General features: G+C 35.8%; 1 protein-coding gene and 1 long non-coding RNA gene across 3 annotated transcripts in view; both read right to left on the bottom strand.

Annotated features, from left to right (window-relative positions):
- LOC147572016 (uncharacterized) overlaps positions 1 to 20,256 on the bottom strand; it is a 463,768-nt gene that overhangs the window by 92,727 nt on the left and 350,785 nt on the right. The window lies entirely within an intron of this gene.
- Positions 1 to 20,256, bottom strand: part of SNX16 (sorting nexin 16) — a 43,444-nt gene that overhangs the window by 7,006 nt on the left and 16,182 nt on the right. For both annotated transcript variants that reach the window (XM_025922818.2, XM_025922820.2), the window contains one exon: positions 7,571 to 7,640. In XM_025922818.2, coding sequence (XP_025778603.1) covers positions 7,571 to 7,640 — 70 coding nt within the window. The remainder of the gene's footprint in view (positions 1 to 7,570; positions 7,641 to 20,256) is intronic.

Genomic DNA, 20,256 nt, shown 5'->3' with positions numbered 1-20,256 from the left:
CAAAATAGGAATGCATCAAGGAAGACTGTCTCATCTTGGCTTTTAGGTGGGAGAGCTAAAGTCTTCTGGAAGAATCTACAACCATGAGCTAATAATGCCTCATGTGGATTTTGCACTGAATTTATAACTATCACAATTAGCCAGAAACACCCAAGTCTAGAAATCAGCATAAAAAATGGTCCAGGATCAACAATACTCAAGGTATCTCAGCAGAAGCAAACAAATTTCCATGGAAGAATATACCCTCAACTTTGGCTGTTAAGGTTTCCTGTAGACAAACTTCTAATCAAAGTAAATTTATAATCCAAAATTACAAAACACACTAGGAAATCATCCAACATAAAAGAAAGTGAACAGACCCCAAAAACAGAAAAATTAGAATTCCATAAATTTCAGATATTACTAAAGACCATAAAATATGAACAAGTATAATGACTTGAAAATATTTTTTATTTTATTTTTTATTTTTTTTAATGTTAATTATTGAAAGACCGAGACAGTCAGAGTGTGAGCAGGGGAGGGGCAGAGGGAGAGGGAGACACAGAATCTGAAACAGGCTCCAGGCTCTGAGCTGTCAGCACTGAGCCCGACGTGGGGCTCGAACTCACAAACCGCGAGATCATGACCTGAGCCGAAGTTCGACGCTTAACCAACTGAGCCACCCAGGCACCCTGAAAATATTTTTTAAAAGCCACTATCAAAAAAACATCAGGTATAACTGAGACAAAACAAACGGAATGTCAAGACATGAGAAATATAGTCAATATTATTAAAATCTTAATGGAAGTATCAAACAGTAGTATAATCCTGTCTAAAGACAATACAATAAACTGGGAGGGAGAACAAAGAAAATTGCAGAATTTATAAATTGAAGAATAAAGAGAGATGGAGATAGAGAATATGAAGGAAAGGTTAAGACAGATGGAAAAGGAAAAAAAAAAAGAAACTAACACACACATTTATACATAGAGTTCCTAAAAAAGAGAACAGAGAGAATAAGAAGAAGCAACACTTCGTGGGAAAACAGCAGAAAATTTTCACAACTGATTAAATACTAGCACTTTCAGATTTGGGAAGAATAATGCATCCTAAGGAAACCAAAAATAGAAACCACCCACACACAAGATAGTAAAATTGCAAATGCCAAAATCATTTAGATCATTTAGATCTTTAGAGAAGATCTCTAAAATACTAGGAAAGAAAAAGTTTACTCTAAAGGGACAACAATGAACTGAGAATAGATGGTTCACAGCAACGGTCTACAGCAGAGGCAGTGGAAAAGACCTCAAAGCACCAAGAAAAATGATATCAAGGTAGAATTCTAGGCCCAGTTATATCATACTTCGAGAATGAGAGCAAGATTTTAAAAATTTCAGACATTAAATACCTATCTATTACCAACACACATTCACTAAAAGAGAACTATTAAATGACGTATTTCAAGGAGCAGTTAACTGAGCCCCAGTGGAAAGAGTGAGGTGAAAGAACTTGGAATGGTGAACAAAGAAAGTGGCAGGTAAATCAAAGGAAGCACTGGCTCACTTTGGGAATGCTGGAAACAACCTGGTTCTAAACTATCTGATGAGAACAACATATGACCATTAAATAAAAGACAGTGAATACAGAGCTTAGAAGCCAAGAATAGAGGAAAAAAGGGAAGAAAGAAAACACATTACGTATATAAAAGGAAGGGAAGGAGAAGCAGGGTAAATAAAAAGCACAAAATAAAATGAGAGGAATAAATACAAGTATATTGGTAATTACTGGACACATTATAACATAAATTCACCAGTTAAATAACATATTTTTCTGTTTACATCAAAACCCAAAAATCTACCTCTATGATGCTGACAAGAAACACACTTTAAATACAAAGATAGAAAAATACTTATAAGGCAACAGGCAAATCTGCTCTTTCTTCCCCACAAAAGGTATAGTTCTATGAATATCAGAGCAATGCATTTCAAGTGGAAAACATCAGGCACAAAAACAGTCACTATCTAATAATAAAAGGAATGATTCACTAGGGATATTTCAACTACAGAATTCTAAAGAAAAAAATTAACAACAAATCATAATGAGGGAATTAAGTATACTACTTTTGGTAATTAAGATGTTAAGATATTTTTAAAAATCATGAGAAAACAGCCTTACATCAATGTAGTTTAAAATCTGTACAAATTGGCAATCCTCTAAGAAAATACATCAAACTTGATCCCTAAAGAAACAGTCAAATAAACTCTACTCATTAAAGAAACGTAATCAGTTGTTGAAAATCTATGCATAAAACTATTGAACAAACCAAAGAAAATATCAGACTCAGGTTGTTTAATAGGTGAGTTCTAATGAATACTCAGGGAACCAACAATACTAATCTTACTCAAATGATTCTGGAGAAAAGAAAAAGAGACTATTCCTCAACCTATGTAAGACCTGTATAATCCTGGTGCCAGATCCAACAACAATAACAGGGAGGAAAATTATACTGCAAAAACTCTAAATAAAATCATTACGATCCAAATCCAGCAATTAAAAAAAATGCTGAATGAGTTAATTTCAGAAATGAATAATGTTTTAGCATTTAAGAATCTGAGAATGTGATTTACCACACCAACAGATTAAAAAAAACCCATATGATTATCTTGAAAGATGTAAGCAAAAGCATTAATAATATACACATACCACAACCTTTCAACAAACTAGGAATAGAACTTCATTAGCCTAAAAACACAGACAAACAAACATAACCCACAATTACCAACAGCTTGTAGGACACACCATATGTAACTAATGGTGAAATACAAAATCATTTCCTTTAAAGTTAGGGAGAGAGGAAAAGGATGCTCACCATAAATGCTCCTACTTAACTCCAAAGTTTCTACTTAGCACACAAAAAATATGAAAATGAAATGAAAGGTATTAAGGATTAAAAAAGAAAAAACATAGCTGTTAATATTTCAGAGGATGTGATTATGTATATAGAAATCTAAAAGGATCTACAAACTAATGAAAGATTTCATCAAAGATGTAACATAAAATATATAGAAAATAATAACAGTAACAAATTAGAAAATGCCAATTATGATAAGAAAATCCATAAAGTATTCTACAGCTTTCCCTACAAGTTTAAGGAAAAAAAAAATCACCTTCATTAAAGACTTTTAAAAAGATCTATTGATAGAAAGATTCAATTCTGTAATAATGACTCTGATCTTCAAAATTAATCAGTAAATTTATTATAATTCAAAACAAAATGCCACCAGGATCTTTCATAAAACTCACAAGCTGATTTTAAATTTCATATGGGAAAACAAATAGTCAATTTTGAAGAACAAGGAAGGGAAACCTTGCCTTGCCAGATACAAAGATTATAAAGCCATAATAATTAATTAACACAGTACAGACTTAATAAAGAGATAGAACAATAATAATAGTAATAAAAGAAAATAGAAACTCTGGAATTGGAAAAGCACAATACCCAAAGTGAAAAATTAACAAAAGGGGCTCAACAGCAGATTGGAAATGATACAAAAATGAGTCTGTGAGCTAGAAGATAGACCAATAGAAATTATTTAATCTCAAGAGCTGAGGAAAAATGATTGGGGAAAAAAACAAAAAACGAAAGACATAACAAAAAAAACCAAACCAGTATCCAGAAACATGTAGTACAATATGAAATATACAAACGTGGGTAATGGTAATGCCAGAAGGAGAAGGGCAAAAGAACAAGACTGAAAAATTATTTGAAGAAATAATGGCCAACAATTTCATAAATGTTACATAAAGCATTAATTTGCCAAATCCAAGAAGCTCAATGAAGCCAAATTAGGATAAACACCTTGACACATCATAATCAAACTGCTGAAAGTCAAGGGGCACCTGGGTGGCTCAGTCGGTTAAGCATCTGACTCTTGATTTTGGTTCAGGTCATGATCTCATGGTTCATGGGATCAAGCCCTACATTGGGCACTGAGCTGATAGCGTGGAGCCTGCTTGAGATTCTCTCTCTCCCTCTCTCTCTCTCTCTCTCTGCCCCTCCCTCCCAGCTCACACGTGCACGGTCTCTCTCAAAATAAATAAATGTTAATAAAAAAAAGGAAAGTAAAAAAAAAAAAAGTCTTGAAAATAGCAAGGGTGGAATAGCTCATCATGTTCACGGGAACAATGTAATTAAAGGTTGACTTTTCATCAGAAATGATGGAGGTCAGAAGACAGGAATGACACAAAGTACCGAAAGAAAAAAACCTGTCAATAAAACCATCCTTCAAAAATGAGCATTCCCAGATAAACAAAGACTGAGAATTTGTTGCCCTCAGACCTGCCTTACAAAAAATATTAAAGGAAGATGTTGAAGCTGAAAGAATGTAATGCCTGATGATAACATCAATTCACAGGAAGGAATCAAGAGGGCTGTTAATAGTAAATAAATAGATAAATATAAGAGTTTATAACATCTTTTTCCCATTTCTTAATTTCTTTATAAGAGAAAAGACTGTACATAGAAGTAGTTATTACACTGTATTACTGGGGTTATAACATAGACTTAAAATATGTAATAATAGGGTGTCTGGCTGGCTCAGGAACATGAGTTTGAGCCCCAAATCGGGCCTAGAGCTTACTTTAAAAAATATGTAATAACAGCAATACAAAGGAGGGGGGGAAGATATATGGACATCAAGTTTATAATTTACTGGAATCACGTATTATTCTGAAGTGGACTGTGTTAAGATGCATACTATAATGCATACTACAGAAACCACTAAAAAATAAAAAACATAAAAATTTCTACAGAGGAATCAAACTGGCATACTAAAAATACTTCTTTTGCACAAGAGTAAGCAGTAAAGGAGAAAGAGGACCAAAAGAGATGAGACAGATAGAAAATAAATTGCAAAATGGCAGATGTAAAGGGTAAAGATGTCAGACTAAACAAAAGACCAAGACCTAACTACATGCTATATACAAGAAACAGAACCTAAGGCCGAAAGACACAAACTGAAAGCAAAAAGATGGAAAGACATATACTAGGCAAACAGTAACCATAAGAGAGCTGTAATAAATAAGACTGTGTGGTACTAGCACAAGGATAGGTACCTAGACCAATGGAAGAGTATGAAGATCCCAGAAACAAACCCATTCTTTTATGTTTACTTGACTTTTGATAAAGGTGCCAACTCAATAAAGGTACAGACACAATTAGATATCGGTAGGAACTTAAGACCTTTACCTCATACCTTGTTACAAAAATATCAGGTCAGGATGGATTACAGGCCTACGTGTAAGAACTAAAACTATAAAACTCCTAGGAAAAAAGGGAGAAAACTTTTGTGACCCTGTATAAGGTAAAGAATTTTTTATTTTTTATTTTTGTTTTTTAAGTAGGTCCATACCCAACGTGAGGCTTGAACCACAACCCTGACATCAAGAGTCAGATGCTCTACTGACTGAGCCAGCCAGATGCTACTGGGGAAAGAGTTCTTAATGACACAACACTAAAAGCATGAGCCATTTAAAAAAAGTGATAAAATGGGGGCAGTGATAAACTGGGAGGCTCAGTAGGTTAAGCATCTGACTTCAGCTCAGGTCATGGTCTCATGGTTTGGAGTTTGAGCCCCGTGTCAGACTCTGTGCTGACAGCTCAGAGCCTGGAGCCTGCTTCAGATTCTGTGTCTCCCTCTCTCTCTGCCCCTCCCCTGCTTGCGCTCTGCCTCTCCCTCTCTTTCAAAAATAAGCATTAAAAAAATTAAAAAATAAAAATAAAAGTGATAAAATGAACTTCATTAAAATGAAAAACATTAGTACTTTAAAAGGCACCATTAAGAAGATGAATACAGATCAGGAGAAAATATAGGAAAATCAGATATCTGATAAAGGACTTATATCCAAAATAAAGAACACTTATAACTCAGTAAGACAAACAACCAAACTTGGAAAAAAATGGGCAAAAGACGTAAATAGACAATTCATCAAAGAAAACATAGGAATGGCTAAAAAACACATGAAGAAGTGATCAATATATTAAAAAAGTGACCAACATGTCATTATGGAAATGTGAATTAAAACTATAGTGAAATACCACACTACACACTCACAAGAATGGCTACACTCCAAAAGACAGATAAATCAAATATTTATAAGGACATGGATAAACTGGAGTTCTCATATACTAGTGGTGGGAATGTCAAATGGTATAGCTACTTTAGAAAACCGTGAGTTTCTTTAAAAAGTTAAACTTTATTTGCCATATAAGCAAACCTTCCACCTCTAGAGATCAATCCAAGAGAAATGGAAACAAATGCACACAAAGCCTCTATGAGATTGTTCACAGCAGCATTATTCAAAATAGCACAAAACTGGAAACTACTTAAATGTCCCATAACTGGTCACTGGATAAACAAATGTGGTATGTGCATACAATGGAAAATCATTCAGCAATAACAAGTAATGAAATATTCACAGAGGCTATATCATAGTTGACCCTCAAAAACACGACACTAGTGAAAGAAAGTAGATGTAAAGATTATAATATATGTTATGCATACTGTATTTGTAAAAGATTATGTACATTGAATACTGATCACTCACACACACACACACACACACACACACACACACACACACACACACACACTATGACTCTATTCACATAAAAAATATCCAGAACAGATAAAGTTGTAGAAACTGAAATCAGATCAATAGTTGTCTGGAGCTGGGAGTATGGACTGACTGCAAAATGGCTTGTAGGGAATTTTTGTCAAAAAGATGGGAATTTCTGAAATTGGATATGGAGATGGTGGCATACTTCTATAAATGTACTAAAAATTATTAAATTGTACATTTACAATGGAATAGCAAATAGTTAATTTTATCCTGAAACTTTTACCTCAATAAAGCTGTTTCCAAAAAGCTATGGCATTCACTTTAATATAAAGAACAGACTCAGTTTAACCAAAAAACATTACAAATCTACCAATTAAATCTGTTCCATTTAAGTGCCATTGAACAGTTGGGGAAAAAAACTTGCATAAAGTCCTTCCTAATCTATTATTACCATATCTATTTTGTGCATCTGGCCAATTGCTTCAAGAAATAGGCTGCTATCTAACACATGAATTAAAGTAATTTGAGTAGCATCAAGCTTGAGTTGAATTGACAACAGAGAATAACTTCTACTTCTGAAGGTAAGTTTTAATTGATTTTAGTTGTAGGTTCTTTATTTTTGATATTTAGAAGCTTGGCATACAAATAGTACTTTTAAATGTAGTAAAATAAATTTCTGGATGATTTTCTTTTCTTTTGAAATAGTAAAAATAAGGAGAAAAATGCAACGTTTAGTTTTAGAGCTTCATTGATGGCATGGCATGTATGAATTTTTATTTTTTCACTGAACTGGTTCATGTATTTCAATGAAAGAAACCTTTGACTCAAACATTAAAAGCTTTCTGTGTTAAAACTACAAAGGTCTGAAATTATAATATTTTGCTATTTGCTATTCCATTCAAGAAACAATGTGGTTATTGTACTGTATTATTTGTTCCTCTTTCCATGTGATATGTAATACACCACTTACCCTGCTTTCTTCTAGGCTATCAAATGGACCTGGCGGATCATCCAGACAAAGAAATTCTCTCACTGCGAGGCTTTTCAAAGGGGAAAAAAAAATAAGCTGGGGTACAAATAAGTTTACAAAAGAGAGCAAAAAGCAAGTGTTACTTTGAAGCCATTACAGTGTTTTAAACAAATCGGTTTTGCGTATATACTAAAAGCAGCAAGTTGGTTTATGTGTTTTTACATAAACACCAAATACAAACATAAAATCTATAAAAGATACAAAGACTTTAAGTCATTTTCTAAGATCTTATGAAGGTAGAGATTATGAATTCATGCTATATAAAAACTGCAAGACATAAAATATAAGTCAAAATAATGGTATAAGAGACCAACCTAAATGATGAATAGAAACAGTATTACTTCCAAAACAATATCAATTTAAAGTAGTCTAAAAATGTCATGATCTTGTTATGAAGAAATACTATTTCTAATTTATACTTTGTTTCTTCCTCAGGAGATGCTTCTAAAGCAACTAAAAAGTATTTACTCTAAAACAAGTTAAAGATTTTTGTTGCAATCATGTTTACTACACTAATTTAGTTAAATATTTTCCCTAAAGAGTTTAAGAGAAAAAAACTCTGAACTCATTTTTGAATTACCATAAATTTCAAAATAATGAAATACAGTTGACCCTTCAATCATACAGGGGTTAAGGGTGCTGACTCCCTGTGCAGATGAAAATCTGCACGTATCTTTTGACTCTCCAAAAACTTAACTACTAATAGCCTACTGTTGACTGGAAGCTTTACCAATAACATAAATGGTCAATTGACACATACATTGTATATTATATTATATACTATATTTTTACAATAAAGCTAGAGAAAGGAAAATGTTATTAAGAAAATCATAAGGAAAATACATTTATAGTACTATGCTGTAAAGAATCTGCATATAAGAGGATCTATGTAGTTCAAACCCGTGTTGCTCAAGAGGCAACTGTAATATGGAAAATATGATTTTTTGATGTGCTGCATAAAGGAGATGTCAGGAGATGTCACCCATATACTGAGAAGGGAATGGAATGCTGGGGTTCATGCAGGTGAGACAGGTTGATGACAGGGGATGGTCATGAAGAGCTAAATGGAACAGTGAAAGCTTTCCAAAAGAAAAAGCACTATGAATTAATATAAAGAAGTGGTGTTAAGAAAATGATCCAGAAGACTCCAAAGAGGAGTAAATTTGTGGAGTATAAAATCTTGACCATACAGGTAGTAAAGGACACACATTCAGGGAAACGGAGAAAAAAAGCTGAGTACTCATAATCATGAAATCATACAGATGGAAAGGATCTTAAATGTGATCTAGTTGCTTTCTAAAAGATGTGATCCATAGTATGCTTTCTATCCTTTACATGTGTTCAGCCAGGAGTATACCTAAACACCTCCAGGTTTAGAGAACGTTCCACCTCTTAGAATAAACCATCTTATGCTTGAAAAATACTGAAAATTAGAGAATTTTTTTTTTTTCCCTGAGCTGGGCTTTTACTCCCTGCAGCTTCTATTCAATGAATCGCAGTTGTGCTTTTGAGCCATTCAGGGTAAATCTAAGTCCTCTTTCACATGATAACACTAACAGAATGTAAAAAATGTTATCTTTCCTCTAACCTTATATTTTTCCAAAACAATACTAATACACTAATATCTTCTTTTCTTTTAACCTGTACACAATTTATTGAGTACTTAAAGCCTATATGGTCTCTGCATTCATGGAGGCAACATTTTTTCCTCCATTTTACTGAGGTATAACTGACAACTAACTGTATATATTTAAGGTGGACAACTCGATTTAAGTACACATTGTGAATTGCGAACTACAATCAAGCTAATTAACATACCCATCATGCCACATGGTTATCATTCCTAATACTTTCAAAGTACATTGCACACGCAGGGCTCTCTCATACTCTGTTTTGTTTAATTTTCACAATAATCATTTGAGGTGAGGACAGGCATTGCATTTCCATTTTATAAATGATACCAAAGTTCAGAGAGTTAAAATGACTCATACAAGGTCACAAGACCTTAAATCTGTCTTCTGAGTGAATATATGTGCCTTTTTCTACATTTAAATTCTTTCCTAGTTATGTTTTGGTTCATTTGGATTCTTTCCCCTTGCTGGTCACTTCTCTCAGACCGCATTCAATTTGTCTGTCATCCTTTAACCAAGGCCTCTAGAATATTGCAGTTGGTCTAACAGAAAAGAGAATAGGACCACTATAGATTCTTTTGGTTTAGATATACTTCTATCCAGCTATTATTTGTATTAGAGAACCAACTATTAGGCAAAAATGAGCCACAGGAAATAAGTTGATCTTGGGACCGAGAGGTCAAAAGTCTGGATGAAACCCTGAGAATAGCCTTTAAGACTGATAAGGAAAGTACACGTAAGTTTATAGAAGGGTCTTTTTTCTTTTTAATGCTTTCAGTATATGATAACCCAATGTGAGACATTGTTTTCTTATAGGCTTATAGCCAGATTTTCTCATTCTTTAGTAACATTACAAATTAATTACTGAAATGCTGCTGCTAGGAAAGAAAAAGTAGGTAAGGGAATATATGTATCTCTTTTTATACCTTTGGTTTATAGTAGAAATTTAGCCCAAGATCAACAGTGATGTTGACAATGTACCCAGCTGTAGAAATCTTTTTCGGAGTGGCTATTCTATTTCATTCTCCTTCCCTAAACATCTTTATGATCTATAGTACATCCCCATGACTTATTTTATAACTGAAAATTTGTACCTCTTAATCCCCTTCACCTAATGTACACCATAGGGAATATGGTCAGTAACAATGCAGTAACTTTGTAGTGACAGATGGTAGCCAGACTTATTGTGGGAATCATTTAACAATGTATAAAAATACTGAATCACTATGATATACACCTGAAACTAATGGGGTATTGTATGTCCATTTATACAGTTCAGTAAAAAGAGAAAAATCTTTATGATCTCTAGCTCTCTAGAGTTCTACTCAAACGAAATCCAATGGATCCCCTAAGTTATTTTTCAGTGTAGTTCAAGGTTATATTCTATGCCCTACTTTCTTTAATCTGTAGCAGAAAAATGAAATTTAAAACTGGCTTTATGACTCTGATTTATAAAATACTTTTTCAGTTGTTCACTCCAATTCTTCTGTTTCAATGGGACTCAGGTGTTGGAGAAGGAGTCAATATGCTCAAACACTATTGCATGGAAGAGGGACACACAAGAATCTCTGGGAGATGGTAGTATTTGGGAAAACAATTCTTCTCAGGCATTCAGATACCTTTTTCTTTTCCCTCTGGAAAAGGAAACCCTTACCCCTGCTTGAGAATCACTGACTAGAGACCTTTAGATTTGATAAATAGTTGACTGCCTATGTGTGTCATGGTTCTGCTCAGCGATTTCCTACATGTTATAAACCAAGATTTGTTTTCTCTATAATTTTTATTTTATTACTTTATTTTTTTAGAGAGAGACAGAGAACGCATTCAAGTTGGGGAGAGGGGCAGACAGAAAGAGAGAAAGAGAGAAAGAGAGCAAGAGAGCGAATCACATGAGGCTTGATTCCATGACCCTGGGATCACGACCTAATCCAAAATCAAGAGTTGGGATGCTCAACCGAAATAAGTTGATCTTGGGACTGAGAGGTCAAAAGTCTCAGTGAGCCACCCAGGGAGTTTCTAAGCCACCTGAGCCACCCACTGAGCCACCCAGGCACCCCATCAATGTATGATTCGTGAATGAATCAAATGAATTCAAATAAAACATAAATATCAAAGAGTCTATATTATTAAATGCTTATAAATAAAATAGAAGTCAGTTTCCAAGGAAAAAAATTTTACTTTTCCCCCTCCTTGTTCATGGACTGATAGGTTCAATACAGCTCCCAACCTGTATTCAATCTTTACTACTTTTGCTTCCATTTGGCCATGGTAATAAAGGTAGGACAAACATTAGGATAAAAGAGAAACCTATTTGGGGGTGCCTGGGTGGCTCAGCCAGTTAACTGTCTGATATCAGATCAGGTCATGATCTCACAGTTAGTGAGTTTGAGCTGTGCATTGGCACAGTGCAGAGCCTGCTTGCGTTTCTCTTTCTCTCCCTCTCTCTTTGCTCCTCTCCTACTTGTGCTCTCTCTCAAATAAATAAACTTAAAGAGAGAAATCTATTTGACTAAGAAAAATGCAACAATCTGGAATTAAAAGGTAAAGAAAGACTCTGTACAGGGGCGCCTGGGTGGCTCAGTGGGTTAAGCGTCCAACTTCAGCTCAGGTCATGATCTCACAGTTTGTGAGTTTGAGCCCTGTGTCGGGCTCTGTGAGGACAGCTCAGAGCCTGGAGCCTGCTTCAGATTCTGTGTCTCCCTCTTTCTCTACCCCTCCTCTGCTCACTCTCTGTCTGTCAATAATCAATAAACGTTAAAAAAATAAAAATTAAAAAAAAAAGACTCTGTACCTTTCTATTCCCTTTATTATCTAGAATAGCTTTCAGGTATGTTTGGGAAAACTCTATTTTATTTTTTTAAAATATCCATTTATTTATTTTGAGACAGAGAGCACTCGAGTGGGGGAGAGGCAGAAAAAGAGGAAGAAAGAGAATCCCAAGCAGGTTCCGTGCTGTCAGTGCAGAACTCAATCTCATTTGTGAGATCATGACCTGAGCTGAAATCAAGAGATGGATGCTTGTGAATGAGCCAACCATGCACCTGGGAAAACTCTATTTTAAAATTGAGATCAGTTGTTGACTTAACATGAAGATACAGAGACCACAGACAGTATCCCTCAGCATTTTTTATTATTAGAGCAAATTTGCCCTATAACTTGATGTCTTCCTCCGATACTCTAAAAAAAGCTTTAAGCGTTTTACTGTATTTTCAAACTTATAAAAAAATTATTTCATTGGCTGACCTTTCATCTTCTATTTACTATTATATTTTACATTCTTTCATAGTTATGTATCTGTTTACATTTCACAATTTAAAAAAAAAAACTAGTAATTTAATAGCTAAATGTGCCATTTATCTCGAAATGTATATTTAAAATTTTTTTCAATGTTTATTTTTAAGAGACAGAGACAGAGCGCGAGTGGGGGGAGGGGCAGAGAGAGAGGGAGACACAGAATCTGAAGCAGGCTCCAGGCTCTGAACTGTCAGCACAGAGCCCGACATGGGGCTGGAACTCCTGAACCATGAGATCATGACCTGAGCTGAAATTGGATGCTTAACCGACTGAGCCACCAGGCCCCCCTCAAAATGTGTATTTTAAAAGGAAAAAAACCCTTAAAACTAATGCCTACAATTCACTAAAAGGTCAATCGAGAACCAAGTGAAAAATGTACTAAAAATACTAGATACCAATTCTGCCAAAATCAAATTAAGCACATAAAGTCATTGAATGAAAACATTACTGAGGGATTTGGGATAGAAATGTTCAATCAGTTAGTATTTCTCTTCAGTGTTCCCTACCAGCTAAAAGACAGTAACAGAAACTAGATGTTAAATACAACCTGAAGGATAAGGACTCAGGAATCAAGGCTGGTGATGGTGAGGGTCACACTGGAGGAGACGGGCTGACTAGGTGTGAGGTTGAAGGGCTCACGTTTACATCCCTATGATAGATGTGAAGGCCTGGCAGTGGAGGTCTAGTTTAGACCTTGCTGCTCTCTTGCCTAGTTACTAGCCCGGGTGTGTTCCTATGTTCAGTTTTATACCCTCTAATCTAGAGTGCTTAAGTGTTTTAGGTAAAACCCAGCTTAAAACCCATCTATGCTTCCTCTGGCAAGAGGGAACAAAGCCAAGATCTTAGTGTTGGCATGAAGCATCTGCCTACATTCCAATTCTGTCTTTCCTGACACTTCAAAGATGGTACACCTCATGTCTATTTCATGCCTCCATGCCTTTAGTCATGTTTGCTGCTATTAGCCTGGCCCATCCTTCCCACCTTTCCCTGGCTAACTCATATTTATTCTTCATGACTCGGCTCATCTGTTATCTCCTCATGGAGACTTCTCTGACTAGACCCTCTTCCCCTACCCTATGTTAGGTTCAGTATTACCACAGCACCTTGAAGAGATCCTTTCATAGGACTTACTATACTGTATTACTAGTATTGTGTTTACCAAGCAGACTGTTTCACCAAAAGGTAGATGACAAATTTCTGGACTATATAGACCATATCCACACCAATTAGCACAGTACAGAATAAGCATCCCACAAATAATGACTTTATTTGTAAGAGTTATGCAGTTAGAAAAAAAAGTTAATGACTTTTTTTATAAGGATCATAACAAATTTCTATCCACCATTGTAGGTAAACACTATACTACAATTCTCTAATTTGAGAAGGATTTTAGGTTTTAACAGACGTCTTAACAGAGAGAGAGGAAGAAAGAGAATCCCAAGCAGGTTCTGTGCTGTCAGTGCAGAACATGTGAGATCACGACCTGAGCTGAAATCAAGAGCTGGACGCTTAACAGAATGAGCCAGCCATGCACCTGGGAAAACTCTACTTTAAAATTGAGATCAGTTGTTGACTTAACATGAAGATAAGGAGACCTCAGACAGTATCCCTCAGCATTTTTTATTATCAGAGCAAATTTGCCCTATAAGTTGATCTTACTTTCATAAGAAGGTAGACTTTGGACAGCAACAAGACCAAAAGTCTTAGTTAAAAGGTCAGAATCTGGTTGTTTCTGATGGTTTGACTTCAAGATTCATGAAGAAGCACAATAAAAAGAATAGGATATAAGAAATTTAGAGTTGAAAGAGATCTTTTAGAGGCCTCTTAGCTCAAATACTTAATTTTCCTAATGAAGATACTGATTAAAATCACATAACTAAAATTACTTCACTATTAAGCCCAGAAAACTGAATTTTACAGAAGATCTCTGAGACCCAATTTAGTTAGGTAAGAGTTTACACAGATCTGAATACAAAATACTTGGCTTTATTGCATTTTAAAAAAGTGTCCTTAATTGAATGTCTACCAAACCAACATTAGTGATGAAAACCACTTGACCAAACTTAGCAATAATGTGTTGGTTCTCACAAGCTGGCATTATATGAGCTATTGAATATGTAACTGAATTCTTTCATTTTATAAAAATACTAAGACTAATCTAGCTTCTCCTGATGATATCTTAATATATAAAAACAACTTAGATACATTAAAAATTTACTGTGAGAAGATAGTTCAGGCTGAAAATGTGTAAAAAATAGTTTTAAGTATCTTGTTCAAGAATTATGGAATTACTGAATTTTACAATTAAAAGAAACCTAAGGAGCTATCTAATCCAATATATTCCACTTAATAATTCCCCTTTCAATACCACTGATGGTTATCTAGCCTTTTCAAATACTTATGTAAAGAGAAACTCACTTTCTCAAAAGGCAGAATATTTTTTATATTATATATATTTTTAATGTTTATTTTTCAGAGAGAGAGAGAGAGAGAGAGAGACTGAGAGCAGAGGAGGGGCAGAAAGAGAGGGAGACACAGAATCCGAAGCAGGCTCCAGGCTCTGAGCTGTCAGCACAGAGCCTGATGCAGGGCTCGAACTCACAAACTGTGAGACTGTGACCTGAGCCTAAGTCAGACACTTAACAGACTGAGCCATCCAGGCACCCCAGAATATTTTTACAGTAGATAGCCTGAAATGATATGTAACTCTTTCTTATCTCAGCTGATAGGGTCTTCCTCTAACTTTTCACTACTATTCCTAGTTTTACATGTTAGTCTTGCTATTAAAAATGAGGTCTTTAGATCAGCAGTATCAGCATCACCTAAAAACTTGTTAGAAATGAAGAATCTTCACTCCAGACCTGCTGATTCAGGATCTGCACTTTAATAAGCTACACTACAGTTAAAGAAGCACTGCTTTAAAGTATTATTTGATTAATCTTTCTCCCCCTCATAATCTTTCAAATATGTGAAGATGGCTCTGTTATCCCCCAAGTACTTTTGTGTTTTTCTAAATTTGAAAAAATTTTTTTGTGTATTTATTTTTATTTTTGAAAGAGAGACAGAGGGACGGGAGAGGGAGGGGGAGAGAGAATCTCAAGCAGGCTCCATGCCCAGCACAGAGCCTGATGTGAGGCTGGATCTCATGACTATGAGATCATGACCTGAGCTGAAATCAAGGGTTAGATGCTCAACCTACTGAGCCAGCCAGGTGTCGCCCCCTCCCCCCCACCAAGGACTTTTGTTTTTTAAAGGGTAAATATTATCATTTTTTTCAGCTCCTCCTTTATGTAAATACTTCTATACTTTATTTTGTTTGTTTACTATTAACTGTTAATGCAAATCCATCCTGAATTTTTTTTTTTTTTTTTTTTAACACATATAGAATTTAAAACATGATGGGGCACCTGGGTGGCTCAGTCAGTTAAGCATCTGACCTCAACTCAGGTCATGATCTCATGGTTCGTGGGTTCGAGCCTCGTATTGGGCTCTATGCTAACAGCTCAGAGCCTGGAGCCTGCTTTGAATTCTGGGTCTTCCTCTCTCGTGCCCCTCCCCTGCTCATGCTCTGTCTCTCTCTGTCTCTCAAAAATAAATAAATATTTTTTAAAAAGAAAATGAAAAAGAATTTAAAACATGAACTTTGTTATTGAAGTCCTTATAGATGGATGGTAATATGAAAAAAAAAAAACCCTATATAATTTAACCCCTCTATTTTATTTTATTTTTTTATTTATTTTTTTTTTTATTTTTTTTTATTTTTGGGACAGAGAGAGACAGAGCATGAACGGGGGAGGGGCAGAGAGAGAGGGAGACACAGAATCGGAAACAGGCTCCAGGCTCTGAGCCATCAGCCCAGAGCCCGACGCGGGGCTCGAACTCACGGACCGCGAGATCGTGACCTGGCTGAAGTCGGACGCTTAACCGACTGCGCCACCCAGGCGCCCCAACCCCTCTATTTTAAAGAATTAAAAAAAGAGAAAAAATTTGGTAACTTATGATATATGTGTAATGTTTATGAAAAAAGAGAACGGGGCGCCTGGGTGGCTCAGTCGGTTAAGCGTCCGACTTCAGCCCGGGTCACGATCTCGCGGTCTGTGAGTTCGAGCCCCGCATCGGGCTCTGGGCTGATGGCTCAGAGCCTGGAGCCTGCTTCTGATTCTGTCTCCCTCTCTCTCTGCCCCTCCCCCGTTCATGCTCTGTCTCTCTCTGTCTCAAAAATAAATAAACGTTAAAAAAAAAAAAAAAAAAAAGAACAGTAAAAAAATTGCTGTGCTGATTAAATGATGCAACAATTTCAAAGTAGCATAAGATAGTATAAAATATATTTATAATTATATATAATTTATAACATACAATTTATAAATACATTGAATCATTTATAGAAATAATTTATAAATAATATAACTATGTAGTAAATAACTATAACAAATTGTGTAATGTAAGACTTTCCCTCTCCATCCATCTTTAGGTGGCCTTCACCTTGACAGTCACATGCTGCTGGTACAGGATCTGCGTCTTGCTTCTGCATTTTGATAGAATACTCCCTCTCATTTGTAAGGTCCTTCTTTACCTTCTCTTGTTGGTCTGAATATCACTAATTCTTTAAAATCCAGCTCAAATGTCACCCTCTAGGAAGCTTCCTGCAATTCTCCTAGTCAAAAGTTCCCTCTTTCTCCTCTGAAAGAGATCTAGCTCTACTCATCATAGTTGTTTTTGGTGAATCTTCCTCCTATTCAGTTTTCTTAAATAAAGGATCAGTATCTAAAGCACCTTTGTGTACTACAATACCTTATATGCAGTAAGACCTACATAAATATTTATGGAACAGAGAAAATCAATAAGAAATCCTTTGATTTTTTGAAATCATGAAAATATTAACTTTTTTTTTATGTTTCCTTTGTATTTTCTAAATGCATCTGAAAATATTATCTTAAAGCTTTCAGATCAACTATCCTTAGTGTCCTTTCAGTTCTTACTTTCTTCTACTTCTGCTTTGTTACAGTTACAGAGGTAATAATATTAAAAGCCTCCACCAGCCTGTTGTATAATGAAAAGCTCTTAGCCAACATGAAGGTTAAGAAGTAACTGTGTTGTGAAGTGCTAAGGATATAAAAAAAGAAAGTAAAAAAAAGTGTAATTAGGGGCGCCTGGGTGGCGCAGTCGGTTAAGCGTCCGACTTCAGCCAGGTCACGATCTCGCGGTCCGGGAGTTCGAGCCCCGCGTCAGGCTCTGGGCTGATGGCTCGGAGCCTGGAGCCTGTTTCCGATTCTGTGTCTCCCTCTCTCTCTGCCCCTCCCCTGTTCATGCTCTGTCTCTCTCTGTCCCAAAAATAAATAAACGTTGAAAAAAGTGTAATTATAAATCTATAAAGAATATCAAATAATTATTTGGCCATATAAAGACAGCAATTTTTCTATTTTCCCATTACAACTATAAAAGGAAGCTAACAAGTATATCAACAGGTAACATGTATCATACCAAGAAGCATTTCATAAACTCCCTTATTTTGTTCATCCTGAAGCCTCATTTCTTCAAATGAATTTTAAGACCAGTGACTACAACCTTAGCTTCCTTCATAACCTTCCTAGCATGACACAGAGCAAATGCTGAAGATAATACAGATAAATAATTTCTTTCCTTCCCTTCATTCATGGTTTAAACAAAAACTTATTAAGAAACTTGTTAAACTGTGAAATAAAGAATGCTACCCATAACCCACAAAAAAGACAGAGTGTACTCTAGAATAAATAAGGCATAAATACTTCATTCTGAGTTCAATTTATCTAACAGTAGTCCCTAAATGATGATTTACATGACAAAATCAAGTAGACAACACCTGATACACTACATTTTTTAATGCAAGACTTCTTAGAACTTCTAGTATTCTAGGAATGTCACGTGAAACCTTTCCCAAATTATTTGGCCAAGAAATCTTTGTTTTCCTGAAATACCTACTTATGAATTGAGCAAGACTACTACCACTGTACTGAAGTACACAGTTTAGAAACAAAAGGATCGCAAACGTCCCATATATGCCTACCTCAGAGACAAAAATCTATCATCAATCAGTTTTTTAAAGTACAGATTTTTAAAAAATATTTTTTAGTGTTTATTTTTGAGAGAGAGAAAGCAAGAGCAGTGGAGGGGCAGAAAGGGGGGGGGGGACAGAATCCCAAGCAGGCTCTCTGCCGTCAGCACAGAGCCTGATGCACAGCTTGAACTCACCAGCTGTGAGATCATGACTTGAACCCAAACCAAGAGTTGATGCTGAACCAACTGAGCCACCCAAGTGCCCCTAACCTCCTACTTCTTTTAAGAGGAAGGTTATGAGACAATAATCTTGGCCATGGATAACTTCAGGAAGTATGTCTTTTCTTTTTCTATGGTAGAATTATAAATTCTACTGTGAATTTTTCTTTGGTCCAAAGTTAAGCATTCCCCTATGTTGTTCTAGGAATTTTTTTTTTTTTAGTTTATTTTTTTTTTGAAAGAGAGTGCGCACAAGCAGGGGAGGGGCATTGACAGAGGGCAAGAGAGAGAATCCCAAGCAGGCTTCGCACCATCGGCACGGAGCCCAATGCGGGGCTTAAACTTACAAACTGTGGGATCGTGACCTGAGCTGAAACCAAGAGTAGGATGCTTAACTGACTGAGCCACCCAGGTGCCCCATTTTTTTTTTTTTTTTTTTTTTTTTTTTTGAGAGAGAGAGACAGAGAGAGAGCATGCACACAAGCAGGGGATGGGCCGAGAGAGAGGGTGACAGAGAATCCGAAGCAGGCTTCATGCTGTCAGCACAAAGCCTGACGCGGGGCTTGAACCCATGAGTCATAAGATCATGACCTGAGCCAAAATAGGACACTGAAACAACTGAGCCAACCCAGTGTCCCATTACTACCAATCATTTTTAAAAAATGCAATAAAACTAAGATACACTTTCACTAAAAAATCAAGATATCACAAAATCAGCTTATTAATATGATTTATGTTATTTAATATTTCATTATATAGAGTATAGTTATTTATAGAATAAATGTGATTTTAAGTCACCCTGATATTTTCAATACTAAGACATAAAGGTTTACTGACTAAAAGAAAAAGGGGATAAGATATGTTGACTTCTTATTTTCTTTTATGGTATCATATAAAATATATTTTCTTCAAAATCTTTATGATTTGAGAGTTTTTTGGTTTTTATTCTTTCTCTGTGTGTCTGAATTAACACTAACTTCCTTTTTGCTTTTGAGATGTACAAATTTTGAGAATTAGGGAACTCCGTGTTCCTACTACCTAGAGTGTACAATCACTGAGTTAACATATATACTTCAAACTTTTTTCTTTTTTTTCCTTTCTTTTTTTTTTTTTGAGAGAGAGAGAACACAAGTGGTAGAGAGGGGCAAAAGGAGAAAGAGAGAAAGAGGGAAGGAGGGAAGGAGGGAAGGAGGGACGGAGAGAGAGAGACAGAGAGAGAGAGGAGAGAGTGAGCATGAGCAGGGGAGGGGCAGAGAGACAGGGAGAGAATCCAAAGCAGGCTCCGCACTGTCAGCACAGAGCCCAATGTGGGACTTCAACTCACGAATTGTGAGATTATGACCTGAGCTGAAATCAAGAGTCAGCTACTTAACAGAGTGAGCCCAGGTTGCCCTGAGAGAGAGAATCTCAAGCAGGCTCCAAGCTCAGCATGGAGCCTGATGTGGGGCT

This window comes from Puma concolor, chromosome F2, assembly GCF_028749965.1.
Source record: "Puma concolor isolate L17-30 chromosome F2, mPumCon1.1.hap2, whole genome shotgun sequence".
NCBI lineage: Eukaryota > Metazoa > Chordata > Mammalia > Carnivora > Felidae > Puma > Puma concolor.
Note: the sequence above shows the minus strand (reverse complement) of the source record. Positions and strands in the feature narration are given on the sequence as shown.